The following is a 19223-nucleotide window of genomic DNA, read 5'->3' as shown; positions in this document are numbered from 1 at the left end:
ATGCTCACTCTCAGCCAGGAACCTCTCCAGCAAGCCTCGGACTTTCCAGCATACCCACCAGAGATGATATGCCTCTTGAGGGCCACGTAAGACCATGACTAACTTGACTTTGTAGAGCCGCAGTATGAGACTTGATATCTGGTCTGCTGGATATATGAAGAGATGAATGAATTAAAGATTCATACCTTGATGGATTAACGAATAAGTAAAAGAGTCCATAAGCCCAGGGACAGATATAAGCACCAATTTATAACAGTCAACTGATAAACACCAAATTATGAATAAACGTATGTAGGTCCACTCATGAATGTAGATTCCCAAGGCTAGGTCACAGTCCCTCCAGGCTCGCCCCTGGGTACAGGGCACTGAGGCCCTGTTACTGTTGCTGTCCCAGCGGAAGGGTCTCTATTCCACTGACCGACCAGTCTATGCAGATGCCAGGAGCAACATGGCGGCTCAGAATCCAGCAAAGGGTGGAGCCTTCCTACCTCGCCCATCACCGTCTTGCCAGGGTTGTGTGAATGAACACATGAACTCTGTACAGAAAGCAAAATTTTAAAATTTATAGAAGTGTAGGAGACTTTTTGTCTTTAGACAGAGATTTAACGTGTACTATTATCCACCATCTCTGTCTCTTTGTCTCTCTCTCTCTCTCTCTCCACACACACACACACACACACACACACACACACTCATCCATTCACCTACTAACTTGTCCTAGGAAGTTGTGAGTGACAAGAATCTGCTCTGTGCTTCCCAAGGGAGCCAGACACTTGTCATATGACGAAAAATTAGAGGTACTATTTTCCGATCTTGTGTGTCAGGAAGATAAGATGGCCAAGTCTCAGATGGTTAGAGAGAAAAACAGAGAGATGGCTGAGAAGATGCCCTCCATAAGGCCCCCTGGAAACCCAATTTCTGTTTAACAACATGAGGCTCGAATGGTTTCTTGTCTGCTCAGGTCTATGCAACACTTTAGGTGGAGAGAGGGAGGTCCACCTCAGCTCCAGTGCCTGTGGGTAGAGCGAAGCTGGCTCTGACCTTCCTTACGTGCGTAGCTGTTGATTCGGGTGTCCTGAAGGAGGGCTTGTGCCTTTGGCCTTGGCCAAATCTTACACTCTTCAGTAAGACTGCTCTCCTTATGTCAAGGTGACCTGGGGCCTTCAACATGGGGTCCCTTCAGAACCCCAGGAGCAGATGCAAGGGAAGATATAGAGTGGGACATCCGTACACAATTCATACAGCCCCTGAGAAACTATAAGCTTGTGTCAGTAACCATGAGTGCCAGCCTCAGAGCCAGAAGCACAGTTGGGCACAGGGGACAGAAACCTGGAGCTTGGGTTGGAGGCAGTGCTGGGGTTTCTGCCCAAAGGAGCTCATTCTTACTGTCCCCTTTAGGAACAAGGATGTCCTGGAGGCCCCATTTATTCTCTTATGGGAGGATTCCCTGAGTCCTTATCCCAAACCACAACAAAGGTAGGCCCCCCCTTCTACCCAGACAACAGCAAAGGTACTCGTGGTCCAGAACCTGACCAGCATCCTCCTGGGCCCTGAGCATTCCCACCACAGGGCTCACCTGCCCAAGCTGATGCACCAGAGAGGCTGCAGAGAGAATTGGGGATTAACTGGTGCTCCACCCCTCTCATCTCCTCTGCTGGTAACTGGAAAGCACGGGGACAAGAAGTTAAGGGGATGGAGCCCAGAAACCAGGACCGACAAGGCAGAGGCCCAGCTCTTAGAGAAAGTCAGTCTCCATGTGGTAAGGTTGTACTTGGGCTCTGGGCATCAGGGCCCTCAGTGAAACCACTTGAACAAGTACAAGTGCGGATGAATGAGCAGGAGTGGGTGGCTGGAGTCATCCCTGCCGTGTTACTCCATCCTCCTGCCCTTAGCACCTTCCCCCTCCTGGGGGTAGAGGAGTTGATGTTGACCCGATAGGGAACTTGGTGGCACCTGGCTGGTCCAAGACATCTGGACCCCACGTGGGAGATCTGTTATTTCTTAGGCCCCATTTTCCATCCCCGATTTCCTCTCCCACCCGCTTTCCCTAACTGAACAAACCCACGGTTGTCATGGAGACCGCATAGTATCTGCATCTCTGCTTCTTTGTAGATCCTTCCGAAAACCAAAACTAGAAAGGGCCCCACTTCTACCTCCCTTATATTTCTGGCCCAGAACTCCTGTCTAAGAAAATATGTTAATGGTGTTTGGAATATCTACGTTGCCCACTCGGTTTCCTACCCTCTTTGTGCTTTTCCTTTGCCCAAGTTTTACCTTAATCCTGAGGAGACCAAGCTTGATCTGACTTCTTTCCGCAGAGGATCTTGAGTTTTTAGGGCACTTCGGCCTCAAGGAGGGATTATGTCATCATTAAGGACAGCAGTTGGAGTGGCTGTTCCGCTCTTCGTGCAAAGGGCAGACATCATTCTCTCTGTATGACAGACACATCAGCCGTCTCAGCCTAGAGGGGCTAGGCGGCCGGCTCAAGGTCGCGCAGCACAGGAGTGCAGAGCCTGGGTGAGGGCCCTTTGCCCCTTTCCCATGCAAACACTGCCACCTTCGGTGGGGTCTGTAAATAAAGAATGAGCATGGTAATAATTACCACTATTGAGCACCAGCTGTATGCACAGCTCTTGGTGTGCAGGTGTCAGTGAGGCCCCCAAACATCCCTGTGAAGTTGACATCATTATAGTCACCATTTCACAGAGAAGGAAACTGAGGTTGGGAGTGCTGACAAGTTAATATCCTATGGTTTATCAGCTGTCTACGTTCAGTGTCCACCAAAATGTCAATACAAAATATGGCTTCTCGCTGAAAAAAAAAGACCCCAGGAGAGGCCATTGCCCTAGTGCTCATCAAAAGGATAAATTTCACTAGTCAGGGCCAGAGATTTCTTTTGCTACCACCCTTTCCCCTTTGACTCCTGCATGGGCTTTATGAATGAGGAGGGGAAAACTGTCATTGAAAAGTTCAACCAACTTTGGATTCTACTCTCTGAGTGATAGATAGCTTTAATTACTACGAACTACTCAGCCACTCCACTCTTCTCCCCCAAGTCATTAAAAATAGATTTTGTCTTTGAACTCCACTCTGCCCTGAGGTCCCCAGATAGTCAGGAGTTCTTAGGAGTCAGCCCCAGGGTCAGCTTCTGGTCAGAAGGTTGCATGTTGCTTTAGTTGGAATCACAGACTCGAGAACCTCCAGCTGGTTTTCCGGGGGCTCGATGCCTCCTTTTTCTTAATGATATTGATCATGTGACTTTTTATGGCTCGGAGGACAGGCAGGAGGCTGGGCCGGTGTTTACTTTATGAGGATTTAAGGAGGTCTCACACATGGCTATTGATTTTTGAAGAACTGGATGTAACCCTGGGAACAAACCAGAGTGAATTCTTCACGTTAATTACTGGGAGGTTGATTCTTAGAAATGACTGAAGCTGAAAATGTGAGCTCAAAGGTGCTCGGCTCCCTGATGAGCAGGTACTGTTGTGTCCGTGAAAAAGGTAAGAAACTGGAGGCTTAAGAGGCGAACTGGGTTGCCCACAAGCCACACCACTAACTCCTGGTGAGACCTGGACAGAAAAGCCCCTTCCGCCTCTGTGCTGAGGGCTCTGTGACGTTCCTGGGAAGCTCAGGATGGAAACCGGGCAACCTGCTCAGAGCCTCTGCCTTTATTGTTCTGGGTTCTGGCCAGCTTGAAAAAGAACCTAGTAGGGGCTCTTTCCCCTTCACCAGCCTCTCTCCCTCTCTGCACCCTTTTGTTGGGACTAGGTCTGGATTTGCCATTGGACTCATTGCCAGCAAGCAGGAGAGTAAAATGAGCTAAGAGGCATGCAGTGATCAGATGGGTGATTGTCCGGATCTTCCTGGACTTTGAATGGGGAGACGTCCCCATGAAACCATTGTAAGCTGGAACACATTTCCTACACCTAGCCTACCAACATCATAGCAGAGCCTAGCCTACCTTAAATGTGCTCGAAACACTTAACGCTAGCCTACAGATGGACCAAAACTGTAGAACACAAAGCCTGTTTGATAAGAAAGCATTGCCTAGCTCTTGTAATGGACTGGATTCTGTACTGAAAGGGAAAAGCAGCATGGTCCTGTGAGCATAGAATGCTGTGAAGTACACGGGTTGTTTGCCTCTGGGATCCGTGGCTGACTGGGCGCTGTGCTCACTGCCACCGCCGCCCGAAGCACGAGAGAGCCTCGTACCACGTACTGCTAGCCTGGGAAAGGATCCAAATTCAGAATTCAAAACACGGTTTCTGTTGCATGCATATTGCTTTCACGCCATCTTAAAGTCTAAAAACCTTAAATCGAACCATTCTACGTCTGCGATCGCAGTGTCCAAGAACATGGCAAGGCACTGCGGCTGGCACCTGATTTCTAGGAGAAAGAAAGGCAGCCCCGACAGCCAGCCCTTGGAGCGGCCTCAGGAGAGGGAAGGCCTTCCATCTTCAGGGTGGCCTGTCTCCATTTTACCCCTCAGCCCGGGAGTCAGACAGACCTGGTCTCCAGCTCTGTGCCTGCCCCCTCCCTGCAAGGCATGTGATCTTGGGTGGGTTATTGCCCCGAGACTGTTTCCTAATAAGTAAAGCCTGAGAATACCTTGCCTGCGAAGTTGGCACAGGATTAAGTGAGATACTATGTACCACGTGCCTGGCATGCAGTAGGCACTGGATAAATGAAATCTATCATTGTTATTATTCCTGCTGCCTTGTGCTGTTTTGCAGGCCTCTAACTGCTCAGCTCAGAGCCGGGTGGTGCCAGCCAGGAGCCTGCCAGCCTTCAGCGGGAGACCCCCTATTGCCTCCTCACCCCTCCATCCTTGGGGAACAGATCCAAAGAGGGGGTCTCGTTGCTGCCCCATACCTCTGCCCCCACCCACTCCCAGCAGGGAAGTTTAGATGAAGATGTGGCTTCAGGTACCCAGTAGGCAAGAAAGAAGCTCTTGGCCTGAAAGGACAGGAGGGAGAAGCTGTCTTTTCCCATGGAAACTTGCTGAACCGTAGGCGATGGAGTACAAGGCCGATCAGGAGCTGGTGCAGCCTTTCCTGTCCCTGGAGGGTCCACTCTGGCTTGGGCTGGGCACTGGGTCAGCAGCCCGTGTCCCTTTCCCAGTGAGGACTCTGAACCCTGGCCCCGTCTGGTAGGTAGGGAAGGACAGAGCCCTGAGCACTCAGGCATCTCGAGGCCGATTGTACCCATTGCCATGGGGCTGATGGAGTTTGGGGAAAGCCTGTGTAGAAAGACTCCACCCACCCGCCAATCCCCCCATGAGCAACTACTGGGTACCAACAAGCTACGCAGAACTGCAGGGACAGAGAAGCCATAGGCTTACGTCCCCTCGGGTTCCTGCCTGCCTCCTAAACCCGGCTCTGGGCTCACCTCCAACCTTGTCTGCTGAAACTGTCCCCTGAACCTCCCGTTCCCCCATCCTCAGAAAGCTCCCTGACAGGATGTCACCAGCATGGGCCATGGAGGAGCCACTTTGCCACTCACCACCAGACGGAGCAGAGGCTAAGCCCTTTGGGGGCCTCTCTTTCCTAGTGGATCAAATGGGAATCATAATACCTAACAATGGCCACCCTGTCTTCCTCCCTGGGGAGCTGTGCAGATCAAAGGAGATAAAGCCTGTGAAAGCACTCAGAAAAGCTCAGACCCTCCCCTCGTGCAGGGAGCCAGTGCCCTGGATGGCAAGTCAGTCCACGTGCCGGGCCCGGCCGCGGCTCTCCTCGGACTGCCCTCGGCCGTGGATGAACGAGAGCATCGCGCTTTGCTGGAAAACAGGCTTGCACAGGGGAAAAAAGAGAAAGTGGGGCTGAGACCTTCCTAAGTGGAAGGGGAGGGAGGGCCAGCTGGTGGGACCACCTAAAGGAGGTATGAAGGCAAGGAGCAAGGCTCAGGGGACAGTTGGGTTTCAGCTGCTGTGCGCTTTGCCCTGGCCCTGGGGACGGCGAGGCTGTTGATCAGACCAACTGCCTGCCCCAGCCAGGCTGTGTGCGCCACCTCCCACCCCGCCACCTGGCTCCTGGCCACTGAGAAGGCCTCTGTTTCTTTCCTTGTGTCAGGAGGCTGGGAACACGTGTGGGGACAGGTGTACCATCTGGCGGGGGCCGGGGGGCAACAGATTCCAGGGAAGAGGGGGATTAAATGCTCATTCTCCGAGGGGCCCCACCAGCCTGGAGAACAGCTTTCCCTGATTTTCTCCTGTTCCCTCTGTATCTCTCTTGCACGATTGCAGAGGAATCCCGCAGGGCCTCGGGACCACGGAGTGCCATGCCCCCTCCTGCCCCAACCAGGCAAACCTCTGCTCTCTGTCCTTTAAGCCACGACGGTCTCTTGGTTCTCCCTCTCTTGTGACATCTATCCCGTTGTGTTGAGATTGTATGTTTCCTTGGGTTTGTCCTCAAACAAACCAAGAACTCCAGGAAGGCAGAGAATACGGCCCCAGTGACCAGCAGAGAGTGTAACACAACACAAACGCTCAGGAAGGGTTTAAGGACTACAGGGAGCCCGGGCACAATCGGTTGTCAGAATCCCATGCGTTGTGCTGCTTCACCACAGATCTTTCTCCAGGAGACCCATCTGGGTTCTCAGAACCATGTTGCTCCTTTCCAGCGGCAGAGACATGGCACTGATTCTCTGTCCCCAAGCTCACTTGGCAAAGGGCTCTGTTTCCTATGCCTACCCCCGGACAACTCTGAAGAGTGATGTTGTGTTGGTACCTGAGGTACTGCCTGTCCGGGGCCTCCGACGCCTTCCTGGCCTCACCCCGGGTGCTCCACACCCCAGCGGGTCTGCCATGTTCTTCCAGATCTCGAGGCGTAAAGTTGATTCCAGCCATTCCCTCCATGACTTGTCACCTGAGCCAGTAAGACTCTGATGTCATGTTCCTGGCCAGGCTGGGCCTCCCGCCCTGTGAGACTACACGGGATGCTAAGAAGAGGGAGAATGGGGGGAGCCACCCTAATCTCTGCACAGCCCCACAGATCCCTTCTTACACAGAGCTCCAGTCCTGCTGAATCAGGCCAAGGAAGACACTCGAGATGCAGGGCCCCAAGGCCAGAGGGGCCAGGAACACAGTATGAGTCACCTTTAATTAAGAGTATGTCTTAAGTAAATGACTTAATAGGACAGTTATATTCATTAGAGGTATAATTACGAGACCTAAGATCAAGCAGCAGAGAATGCGGAGCGCGAGCGTGGAAGCTGTCCGGAGCAGCTCCGCGCTCCCGGGGAGAAGGCGGTGGACGGGTCAGGAGGAGGGCATCCTCCGACGCAGGCTTCTCATTCCCAGCCTAGCTACCCTTGGATCCCAGCACTCAGCCGAGGGGGTGGGCGAGCCTCTGGCATAATTAAAATGCAATCATAATAAACAAACACTAATTACAGCGTCATAGAGTGTCCCATTAAACTCTGAGTCAGCCCCGACAAAGTGCTGCGCCCGACTCGATGGCAGTTCTCAGGAGGAAGCTCGGGCTCCTTCTGGAGCTGCTGGAGACCACGTCGGTCCCCACCCCATCCTGCCCCACCCTGCCCGGTCCTAGAGCACGTGCCTGCCTGTCACCTAGGACGCAGGGCCAAGCATCTGGATTTCAGACGTTCAAACTTGGTCCTTTAGGGCCTCCAGAGACAGAGCTGTCTGGGCTGGTTTCTCCCTGGGCCCAAAGCAGTCCCCAGATTACCTCCTTCTCCCACTCCCCTAAAGCAGTCTCATTCCTTCCACTGCCCCTAAGTCAAGTTTTATTCCCTTTCTTCCTGGCCTGGGGAACCTGACATTTAAAAAGACCCAAGGAGTGAGGTTATCTGTACCAGCAGTTCCCAATCTTTAAGTGGTAAGAATGGCTGGAGAGCTTGTTAGAAGTACCACTCGGACCCCATTCCAGAGTTTCTGACTCAGTGGGCTCCGGGTTTTCGTGCCTCATAACCTCACAGGTAATGCCAACAGTGCTGGGTCCAGGACCATGCCTGGAGAGCCATTCCTCCGTGAGAGCTCCTGGACCCTGTCTTTCTGGAGGACATTCTTCTGGCGAAGCCATGGTAGTCTAGAGAGCTCAGAAACTTCATACGTCCCCAGTTCCGTGGTCTGCCCTCTCCTTCCCAGCTTAAGCCAAACCCGCCTCTCCAGATATATACCCACCGCTCCCCGGCTCTCACGCAAGGTTTGCTGAAGAAACTCTGCTTTTCCGTTTGTGCGGAAGCTCTTCCCACCTGGGGCGCTCTCCTTCTGTGTCCATATGATTCACCCTTCAAGACCCAGGCCCATGCCTTGTTTTGTCACAAAACCTGCTCGGAACGCCCACCCAGAGCTGCACGGGCCCATAGAAACAGAATGCAAGCCGGAAATGCAAGCCCTGTGTAAAATGTTCACTTTTCTAGCAGCTACACCTTTAAAAGATTTATATATAAATCTTATTATATATTATATATATATATAATTATATATTTACATACTTTTTAAAAGATTTATATATAAATCTTATTATATATTATATATATTATATTTATATACTTTTAAAAAGATTTATATATAAATTTTATTATATATTATATATTTATATATTATATTTATAATGGATTTTATGTAACCCATTGTCTGAAAACTTCCATTTTTAACGTGTCAATAAAAAAGTATTCATGTGATAACATTTTTTTTTCCATACAAAATCCTCAAAATCCAGGGTGCCTTGTGTCCTTAGAGCACCTCTTAGAATCCACGTTTCAGGTGCTTATAAGCACACGAGCTAGTGGCTATCGCGTTAGACACAGCAGACATGAAAAGTTTTTTCTCTTCGCTCTGAATCCCCTCAGCTTTCTTACAGTGCTTTAGAGCACACATCACGCTCTTGTCTTTTCACGGCTGGCCTGTTTGCAACTTGAAGTTGATGGCTGTGTCTTAAGGTGCAGTTGTTTTTATTCCCCTGAAGTGCCTAGCATTGGCCCTTATCTGTACGTAGGGGTGTGATCAATGAATCAGTGACTATGGGTTGATGAATGAATACGAGAACTCGTGAATATGGGAAAGACAGAGAACCCACAGAAACATCTGACATGGAGGATCTCCATGTCAGTCCCAGGGACATTTCTTGCCTCTGCTTTGTGCCTGCCCAGTAGCTCTTGGAGGAGGGGATGATTCAAGTTTTAGAACCACCCCCCACCCCAGAAGTTTCCTGTTTCACTTTGCTCTTCAACTCAGTGCATTATAAAAAAAAAAAAGAGAGAGAGAGAGAGAAATTCCCACCAGGAGGGCCCAGGAAACAGGAAAAATAGTTGTGCTATTGGTTTCATGTTTGGAGAAGAACAGGGTTCTCACTATCTCCGTGGCACTTGGCGTGAAAGTGGGCTTTGTTGCTGGAGACACTGCTCCCATTCAGGGCCGTCTTTCCCAGCTGCTGAGAGCCGGGCTGTGTTTTGACAGACGGGCCGAATGCAATGCAGACAGTTGTTTTAATTTCCAGCCAGATGCAGACATCACTCACACGGAGCCCGAAACCCAAGAAAGGAAGGTTGGGTCCTGGGCTGCAATGGTGCCCAGGCCTCAGGGGGCGCGTTGGAGGGACCTGGCAGAAGCCCGCTGGTGTTGTGGGGTTGCAGAGATCCTGGAAGGCTTAGAGATCCAGGCCCAGGAGAGGCAGGCTTTCAGAAAGGTGCTCCTTGGAGGAGTCATAGGCCATAAGTCCTAGAGGTCAAGGTTGTTTCTTAAGGCAATGTAATGATGCCAGTGGCTGGTAGCAATGGCTGGATGGTCTCTTCTATTTATTTATGTATTTGTTTGTTTATTTATTTATTTATTATTTACTTATTTTAAAGATATATTAATTTATTTGAGAAAGAGAGAGAGCGTGCGAGCGTGCACGAGCAGGGGGAGGGGCAGAAGGAAAGGGAGGGAGAGAATCGTCTGAGTCTTCACCCCCATCACAGAGCCTGATGTGGGGCTCCATCTTAGGACCCTGAGATCATGACCTGGGTGAGAATCAAGAGTCAGACGCTTAACCGACTGAGCCCCCTGGCACTCCTGGATGGTCTCTTTCAACTGTACCAAGTCGTTCGGGGCAGGAATCGTGAGCAGATTCAGGGAAGAGTTAGGTCAGCTGCAAGAAATAGAGCAGAGTGTAAAGGACAAAGGCAGCCTCCCTCTGGGGGCAGAAATCCCTCTCGCAGCCTTCCAGACACCTGTCACCTTGACTCACTTTCCCATCCCAGAGACGGGAGTTCCTTGCCAAAGCGAGGGCTGAATGTTATTGGACGACCTTGACCTTCCTTGGCTGGGCTTTCCTGAAACTTTTCACCCCTGAGTCCTGTTGTGGCCACACAGCTGCCCTTCAGACACTGGGAAGGCACCCCAAGACTCATCTCTCTGGATGTGAACAGGCATCCCAGGTCCGTGAGTTGCACCCTCGGACACCGCGTGGGGATCCCACCCCGCCCTGACCACTCTTCCACGAAGGACCCTTGGTTGAACAGCACCACTCTTGGAGTAGAGACCTGAGCGGGGCGCTTCCCGGTGTGGGGCGGCCTTTCTCTGCCCGGATACCCTGTCTGTTCCTGCGGCCCAGGGGCAGTTCAGCCCCTTGAGCTGTTCTGTCAGCCATCAGGGCACACCACAGACAAGGCTTCGACTCACACCCTCGGGTCTGGTACCTGGAGGCTATTTCAGACTGGCTTGCACTCTCCCAGGACTAGTTTCTTAAACTGAACTGCCAGATTTTACTATTATCCTTCCTGCATTATTTTTGTGATTAAAAGGAAGTTAGGACTGTTTAAAGCTGATTGTGTCCACCCGCTTATAGAAAAGCCTTGTGATGCAATGTTAGGTGTTACGATGTGGTGAGAATGGGGAGCACCCAACCAAGAAAGGGAGCTTCCCGGGACGTGTGCAGGAGACCTCGTCTGGCCCCAGCGTATGTCCCATGACATCTCACCCTGCCCCAGCCAGGCAATACCCTTGAGTTCTGCTGAACTTGTCCTTAATGACTTTCGCTCATGATAACAGCTCACTGTGCTGTGCCCCTCCGCGTCTCTGCACCAGCGCTCTCCTCCCCTGACTCAGGCTTTCTCCAATGGCCTCTTCCCCCCACACCTTGTCCTGGGCACCCCTCCTCTACGGTGGCGCCTGTCCCAGGCGAGGAGCTCCAGCTTTGCAATTACCAACTCCACATGGACTCTGATCTCCGTGGAGCAGGACCCGTGGCCTGATGGCTAGTCTTTCCCTCTGACGTAGCCCTGGAGCCTCGCTGTAGTGACAACTGATAAACATTTGCTAGATAAGCGTGTTAAACTTCTCCCCATCCTCTCAGGAGCATGCTGTGAAAGTGTCCCCAGCAGATCCTTTGTCCCTCTGCCTGAGGCAGAACAGCGTGTGGCTGGACCCCAGGCTGTGTGTTTGCACTTGGTTTACACATCCAGTGGGTGGGGGACCTCTCCGCTCTGATGAAGGAGAACTCAGCCCCAGCCCAGCAAATGGCTTTGCAGCCCATCAGCCTCCTGCCCCAACCAGCAGCGGTACTGAGCATTGCAGATGGAAGAAGGCAATCTTCAGACCCCTTTACCTGAATGTCACACATACTGGGCAGGTGGTGGTCTCGGGTCCACACAGGCCCTTCTCAAGGCCCTGCAGGGCCTCACAGGGAAACTGGCGGGAGCTCTCTCTGGCTGCACCCTTGGGGTGGGGGGGAGGGACTTGATCTGCAAATTCCCACTTTCCCCAGCAAGACGGAATCAGGCAGCTCATCTCTGTGGATGTTCCCATTTAACCAGACTTTTCAAAAGGATGGAAGATTTACTAGAAAAAAATTGCTTGCAGACATCAGAGAATGGGATAATTGGATCCAGGTGGTATGTTAGGTTGGATGTAGAGAGACTGTGCCATACGATGAATGTTATTAGATAGGAAAAGTTTCTCCTTCTCTCCCTTTTCAAATGTGTTCTGTGCGGGCAAGGTGTCTTTGCCCAAGTCCAGCTGAAAGCCCTTCAGAGACAAGTTGGTGGCATTCAGTGGGCTTTTAGCAGAGGTCACCATTTTCATGAGCCTGGCCAGCTCTCGAAGGACGTGAGTGGCGGGCAGACAGAGAGAGGAAGATATGCTTCTGCCCCTGGTGAAGGCAAGAAGGAGCCTTGGGCTGGCCACCCCCAGAAACACATTCCCCTTAGCTGTAACCCCACCTTGCACCAGGCAAACGGATGAGAGAGAGACCATTGATTCCCCCGCCCCCCAGTGTCCCCTCTTTAACCGCGGGGACAGTGCCACTACCGGTGGGAGTAGTGTAGGTGAGTCCGAACACACATCAGCCAGTCCTCGCTCCCTGATCTAACTGTGCTGTCTTTCTTCTCTCTGCCAGATCACCAGGGTCCCTGTGGAATCCTGTGAGCAGTACACAACTTGTGGAGAGTGTCTGAGCTCGGGGGACCCTCACTGTGGCTGGTGCTCCCTGCACAACATGTAAGTTGGGGATCGTTCCAAAAAGGAGCCTGGAATGCAGATGACCAGGTGCTTTCCTGGGACTGTTGATGACCAGGTGCTTTCCTGGGACTGTTGATGAGGATGTGACCGGGGTTTCCAGTGTGTGAGGAATTTCCAGGAATTCACATCCAGGTTGGAGAGCAGGAAAAGAGGCTGCAGGCAGGTGGGGGTCCTTCTTTCCCAGCATCATGCCTTTGCCTCTCATTTCACTTCCAAATTCTGCCCTCCTGGCTGCTCCCTAGTCTGCAACCTTGTCAATACCGGGAAGGGTAGTGGCACCAAAAGAACTCACCAGTGAAGCTCTAGCATTCTCTCAGCTTCCCCAGAAACTCTTCAGTGCATCCTGCCACCTGCCGCCCGCGTGCAGATGGCATTGCGCCAGGGTGGGGTTGGGGGTGGGGGATCTGGACTCCAGTGAGCTGCTGTGTGACCCTGGATGGTCCGCTGACCGCTCTGGGCCTCACTCCCCCAGCGCTGAATAGGGATAATGCCTACCTCGCAGGTACACTGTGGGGATTAAATGAAATAATAAAATGCTTTGCAAATAAGGAATCGCAGAATAGGCTGTACAAATCAAAGTAATTATTATGAACTCTGAACCTTTGGGAGGACCCTTCTGGCCGCATTAATTCATGATTTCAAGAAGTCTGTGTCTCACTCTAACTAGCCTCACACCCCTATTCAGATACACCCGGCCCCTTGACTACCAGCTCAATAGAAATGCAAAATCACACTTAAACTTCCTAATTCGAAGGGCCCCAGAGGGAGAGAAGAGGGTGAAAACCAAAAGGCAGGCGCTGGCTAGGAATTCTGTTCCCCAATGGACTTGGAAGCTCCCTGGCTCGCTGCCAGCCGGCAGAGCATCTCCATGCAATGAGCGAGGTTTGGGGTGGAGGCGGAGGCGGAGGGCCAGAGTTCAGGGTCCTGCACAATAGCTCTTGGCTTCCCGCCTCTGTGGCAGGTGTTGCAAGGCCTAGGGAGGGAGGGAGGGAAGCAGGCGCCTCACAGATGCAAAATCTGGACTGGATTTAAGCCCACAAATACTGGGTTCCCGGCTTGGGTTTGGAGGTAAAAGGCTCTTCAAGAAGTTTTGCAGAAAACGTTCCTGCGGGGCCAGTGAGACAAGGGGTGCAGCTGCTGCTGAGCACAGGAACGGCTGATGTGGCCACCCCTGCGTTTCCCCTCTGTGGTGCCGACCGGCCTCTCTCATCAGGAGGATTTCTTCCTCATCAGGGACCCTGAGGGCTGCCTGCCCCCTGCAGAGTGCCCAAGGCTACCTGCCCACTCCCTGCTCCCTGCGCTGCCCACCCAGCCTGGGTGCACTCGGCGCTTCTCCCAGGTGGAACACCCCTTACAGATGGGGGATTGTCATTGATTTACCAGCAAGGACAACCGTGTTCCCCAGCTCATGCTTGAGCCTACTGATCTGTCACAGTGCTGGAGTCTCCCGGCGGCCCCACACCACCCCTGTCTTCCTCCTGTCTGGGTGGGCTGTGGCTTCTAGAACCCCTGAGCTGCCACATCAGGATAGGTTGCGATTTCCTCCATCCTCTGAGCTCCTTACCTGTGGCCGAGAATCCCTCCCACCTGCGGGGCACACCTCTCCCTCCAGCCTGTCAAGAGCCCTTAGAAACAAGCTTTTTCCTCTTCGTGCCCAGAGCTTGCTGCTCTTCGGTCCTCCTCGCGGTCAGCAGGCCCCCGCCATGCCCTCGCACCTGCCACCCGCGGCCTGCCTGGGTGGGAAGGAGTTGATGGGCCCAGTTCCAGTTCCCAGGCCCGCACACTGGACTGTAACGGAGGCCCAGGGAGATTGCTGAAGAGGCTTTAGGTCTGGGGGGTGGGGGGGGATTTGAAACCTTCCTGTCTCTTCTGTGTGCCTGGCTCTTGCAAGTGTGTTATTGTCTCCAAGGCTATTTATCTCTGTTAGGGCTGTTGCCATAAATAGTATGATAAAAAAGAGCCATTTCAGTGAGTCAATGAGATAAAGGCCCCAGTCAAGAGCTCACTTTAGAGCTATCTTAAGGATTCACTTAAACCTCAATAATTCTTTTCTTTGACAGCATTCATATTTAGATCCATTATGTGCTTGGAAAGGAAGCAGGGAGGGGCGGGGGAGGGGGAGGTGGTGGGGGGGAATCACTGACGGATTGTGGCATCTTGTGGCATGTGGGGGGGGGGGGATTTGGTCTGGAGAAGCACCAGCCCTGGAATGTGCTCGCCTGTGACATGGGTGGCCAGCAGATGCCCGGCTCGCAGGCGTCCCCGTGCCCACCTGCCGCCCCGGGGCCGAGATGAAGCTGTCGGGAGAGATGGCCGGCCGCACAGCTTTCTGGCGAAGGCAGCCCCCCCCCACCCACCCCAGTCTGCTTCTCTGTCTCCAGGCGTTATTTCACAGTGCAGATATTTATTTAAGATACAGCATGTGACAGGGAGACCATCTCAATGAATAAAACATGGTCCCTGCCTTCAGAGAGTCATTAGTCCAGCCACAGGCTCTCCTGCAGGCCGTCCCACTCAGTGAAGACCTGTCCTGCCTTGGACACCTTTTGGGGGTAGAATGATAACGTGAATAGTCATCATCATTAACATTATTATAAGGGCTGAAAAGTCATTTTCTCTTTTTTAATGAGTTATTTATTTATTTGAGGGAGAGAGCGCGTAAGAGCAAAGGAGCAGGGGGAGTGTGATCCCAGGACCCTGAGATCATGACCTGAGCCGACATCAAGAGTTGGGGGCTCAACCAACTGAGCTGCCCAGGTGCCCCCAAAAGCCATTTTCTAAGTACTCATGTATTTAATCCTTACGCCAGCCCTGTGAGGTAGGGTATTATCACCATCCTCTCCATTTTATGGTTGAGGAAACTGAGGCACGGAGATATTAAGTCACTTGCCCAAAGGGACACCGTAGTATGCCGTGGCCTGGGGGAAGGAGGGAAGCATCCAGGCAGCCGGGCCCCAGAGCTCACATGCTTAGCCTCTTTTGGGGCTACCCCTCTCATTCCCCAGACTTGCCGCCCTTGCTCACCACACAACCTGTAAAGATGCTATCTATCGGGAGCTATTCTTTTTTTTTTTTTTTTTTAAGATTTTATTTATTTATTTATTTTTTTTGAGAGAAGAGAGATAGCAACAGAGATAACTAGAGAGAGAAGGAGCGTGGAGGAGAGGGAGAAGCTGACTCCCCACTGAGCAGGGAGCCTGACATGGGGTTTGAACCAAAGACCCTGAGATCATGACCTGAGCCAAAGACGTTTAGCCGACTGAGCCACCCAGGCGGCCCCAGGTGCTATTCTTTATGTCTAAACTGTACCACTCATGTTGGGGGTGAGTCCCACTTCCTCTTAGTCTGTGTTTAACTGTGATCAGGACCATCTGGGAGTCACCCAGGCCCTCTGGGCTAAGTGAAAAGCATAAGTAGAAGACAAGCCAAGAGCCTCAGAGCAGAAAACTGCTCTTAAAACCGCCAGGGAACCGTGGAGCCCAGCAGATGGGTCTCAGAGGCCTGACCTCTTATAAATGTGTGTCCCTGGCAGGTGCTCCCGCAGGGACAAGTGCCAGCGCGCCTGGGAACCCAACCGATTTGCGGCCAGCATCAGCCAGTGCATGAGCCTTGAGGTGCAGCCCAGCAGCATCTCAGTGTCTGAACACAGCCGGCGGGTAAGGAACACCTCCTGGGGGCCGCAGGGGGCAGGGGAGGGCACGGAGCACGCACGTGGTGTGCGCGTGTTCCTTCAACACGTGCACGTATATCTGTCACTGGCTCTCACTTTAAACACTCCAAGGAAATGCTGTGTTTATAGAAAACCAATGGTAGTTCCTATTGTAAAGGGCACAGTCATTCTCTGTACTCCCGGGAAACTCATTACCCATTGATCTGTTTTGTAAATCTAGATTCTGCATTTAGTAACAAACATCTACAACATAGTGTGATCCGATACTAAATAACACATTGTTTGTTACATGCTCTGTTTACATTCCTCCACTTCATGCGGTTTTTCACACAGACCTTAGAGTTGCCTCTGTGTGTGAGAGAGAGACAGAGAGAGGAGAGACAGAGACAGAGACAGAGACCGAGGCTTAAGTCACAGTCAGTATGTACTTAAAGTGATATTAAAGAGACTAAAACAGCCCTTAACCACCTGTCAGGGTACAACCCCAAATATTTCATGTCCTTAGGCCCTGCACGATTATTTCATTCTGAAGGTTTTATGAGCATTTACGGATGTTAATTAGTTAATGAACCTTCCAAGATTTCTGTTCATTCATCCCCACCAGGAGGTTTTGGCTCCCACGGAGCCGAGGGAACAAATAGGGGAGTTTGTACCTAAGTCTCTTGGCCCCATGGAAACGAAACTGGGGCAGGGATTCAGCAGCAAACAAATGTTTGGAGAGGCTAGGTGACACTCACTGTGAGTGAGAAGCCACATAGAGCCAGGTGTTGGTGGGAAGACAATGGGAGACCTATGTACACTGTGGTTCCCGACTTGGAGGCTGGCGGGGGTGGGGCGGGGTATTGTTGCCATGCACGCTTATGGTCACCCCCTGTTGCTAGAGGAAGCCAGGCGCATTTTTTACCTATTGTGTCAAATATCACTTAGATATTCTATTGTGTTGTGGACAAACTCATTTCTGGCATTCAGTGGTATTTTTACCATTCAGAGGAGGGTATGCAAACTTGAAAAAGCTGGAAAGTGCTGGTCTAGATCATTGGAACCCAGAGGCAGCAGATGACTGCAGATGACTGAGCTATTGGTGTCCACATTCCTTGCTTTCTCTGGTCCCCACAGTTCCTTTGGAAGCCACCGCCCTACTGGGCAGGGACTGTCAGCAAGCAGGGCACCTAGGGTTGGGGGCACAGAGAGGCAGAAACTCTAGGACACTTGCCATCCTGATAAGCAGCCGCTGAATCGTAGCCAGGGAGAGGGCTAGCTGTTGCCCACCAACCCAGTAACCCTCCAGATTGGTAAGCCAGCGTTACAGCTTGTTTGCAAAGGGCTCAGCTCAAGACTTGCTTTCCAGGGTCATGGTTTCATGTCAGAATGACAAGAGTCAGAGGAATTTTGGTACCTTTCCCTCTAAGGGCCCTTCACCCAGTCCTTTATGAGGCTGGCCAAGACTGAAAACTAAACTCAGTGATATTAATAAAAGCCATCAACTCTGCACTCCAGTAATTACTCTGTGTCAAAGTCAGAGGATCACTAGACCAATGTCCTTCCTTAGATATGAGCTTGGGGGCCATGAGTCTGCAAGCAGGCCACAGCAGGGCTAGACCCGGAGCCCTAGTCCCCAGAGGCCCTAGAACTCTCTCTTCCTATGGTGTCATCTCTTTCCTCCTGAGGCTTTTTGCTCCTCCCACAGCTCAGCCTAGTTGTGAGTGATGCCCCCGACCTGTCTGTGGGCATCTCCTGTGCCTTCGGGAACCTGACCGAGGTGGAGGGACAAGTGTCTGGGAGCCAGGTCATCTGCATCTCACCAGGACCCAAGGATGTCCCAGGCATCCCTCTGGATCAAGGTAAGAAGTGTGTGCTGCGAGAGTCACATGCCAGGGGCTGCCCTACCAGAATGGTCAAGAGTAGGGGCACCTGCGTGGCTCAGTCTTTAAGCATCTGCCTTTGGCTTGGGTCATGGTCCCAGGGTCCTGGGATCCAGCCCCATATCAGGCTCCCTGCTCAGCGGGAAGCCTGCTTCTCCCTCTCCCACTGCTTGTGTTCCCTCTGTTGCTATATCTCTCTGTCAAATAAATAAAATCTTAAAAGAAAAAAAAAAAAAGAATGGTCAAGAGTAGAGTGCCCGGGGGATGGGGTGATGCACAGAGGGCAGAGGGGGCAGGGTGGGAGCGCCAGCACAAAAGCTGCCTGACCAAGCCTTCATATCACAGATGCTAACATGGGCTCATACAGCTCGTTTGAGCCTGAAAGCTAATTGTCATGGCCCAAAGCAAAATTCAGGAAGAAGGAAAACCTTTGCTCCCATTTGAGTTAAATCTGCCCATATGCAGAGTTTTCCCAGATTTCCCTTCCCTTCTAGGAATGGCAGTGGCTCCAGCCAGCGATTTCCAGTGGGGTTCTCCCCATGGAACTGGGGGCTTGAGGGGTTCGGGCCTCATATTTCCTGAAGTCTTTCAGTAACTGAACATGCCTCGCCAAAGCAAGGGTTTCCGTGGGATGTGGTTCATTCCGTTTCCCCTAAGGGGTGGGGGTGGTGGCTGGGTCTCAGTGACGGGTGTCTCAGCAGGATCAAGGGGACCCTCTTGGGAGGCGATGCCTCAGGCAGTTTTCATCTCCATCTATGGACTGGTTTAATGGATTACCCTCAGATTCTCCACTGGGCCCCCAGGTTGTGTTACCCTCTCCTTTTTTTTTTTTTTTTTTTTTCCTACCCCCAGACTGGTTTGGGCTAGAGCTACAGCTGAGATCCAAGGAGACAGGGAAGATATTTGTCAGCACCGAGTTCAAGTTCTACAACTGCAGCGCCCACCAACTGTAAGCACTCACCGGGCAAGGGCCTTGCCCCGGGCATGGATACAGGTGTGGGGTTCTCACAGCTCCAACGTGCTGGCTTCCCCTCCTAGTCTCCCCCGGGGCCCGGCGTACGGTGGGGGACAGAGTAAGCTCTTCATAATCGTTCTTTTTCAGTTCTGTTTGGTTTATTCAGTTATGTTAAACAGAATGAGTCTCACTGTCCAAGACGCTGATCTCATCCAATCTCCCTTGCCTGGACCCCCAACAACCCTGCCCCCAATTCTCCAGCTTAGACAGTAA

At 51.9% G+C, this 19223-nt stretch overlaps 1 protein-coding gene across 1 annotated transcript in view; it reads left to right on the top strand.

Annotated features, from left to right (window-relative positions):
• PLXNA2 (plexin A2) overlaps window positions 1-19223 on the top strand; it is a 207745-nt gene that overhangs the window by 119601 nt on the left and 68921 nt on the right. Inside the window, exons 5-8 of the mRNA XM_082704152.1 lie at window positions 12342-12442; window positions 15996-16119; window positions 17821-17974; window positions 18848-18944. Coding sequence (XP_082560278.1) covers window positions 12342-12442; window positions 15996-16119; window positions 17821-17974; window positions 18848-18944 — 476 coding nt within the window. The remainder of the gene's footprint in view (window positions 1-12341; window positions 12443-15995; window positions 16120-17820; window positions 17975-18847; window positions 18945-19223) is intronic.

This window comes from Mustela nivalis, assembly GCF_964662115.1.
Source record: "Mustela nivalis genome assembly, chromosome: 16".
Taxonomy (NCBI): domain Eukaryota; kingdom Metazoa; phylum Chordata; class Mammalia; order Carnivora; family Mustelidae; genus Mustela; species Mustela nivalis.
This window is presented reverse-complemented; position numbering and strand designations above follow the sequence as displayed.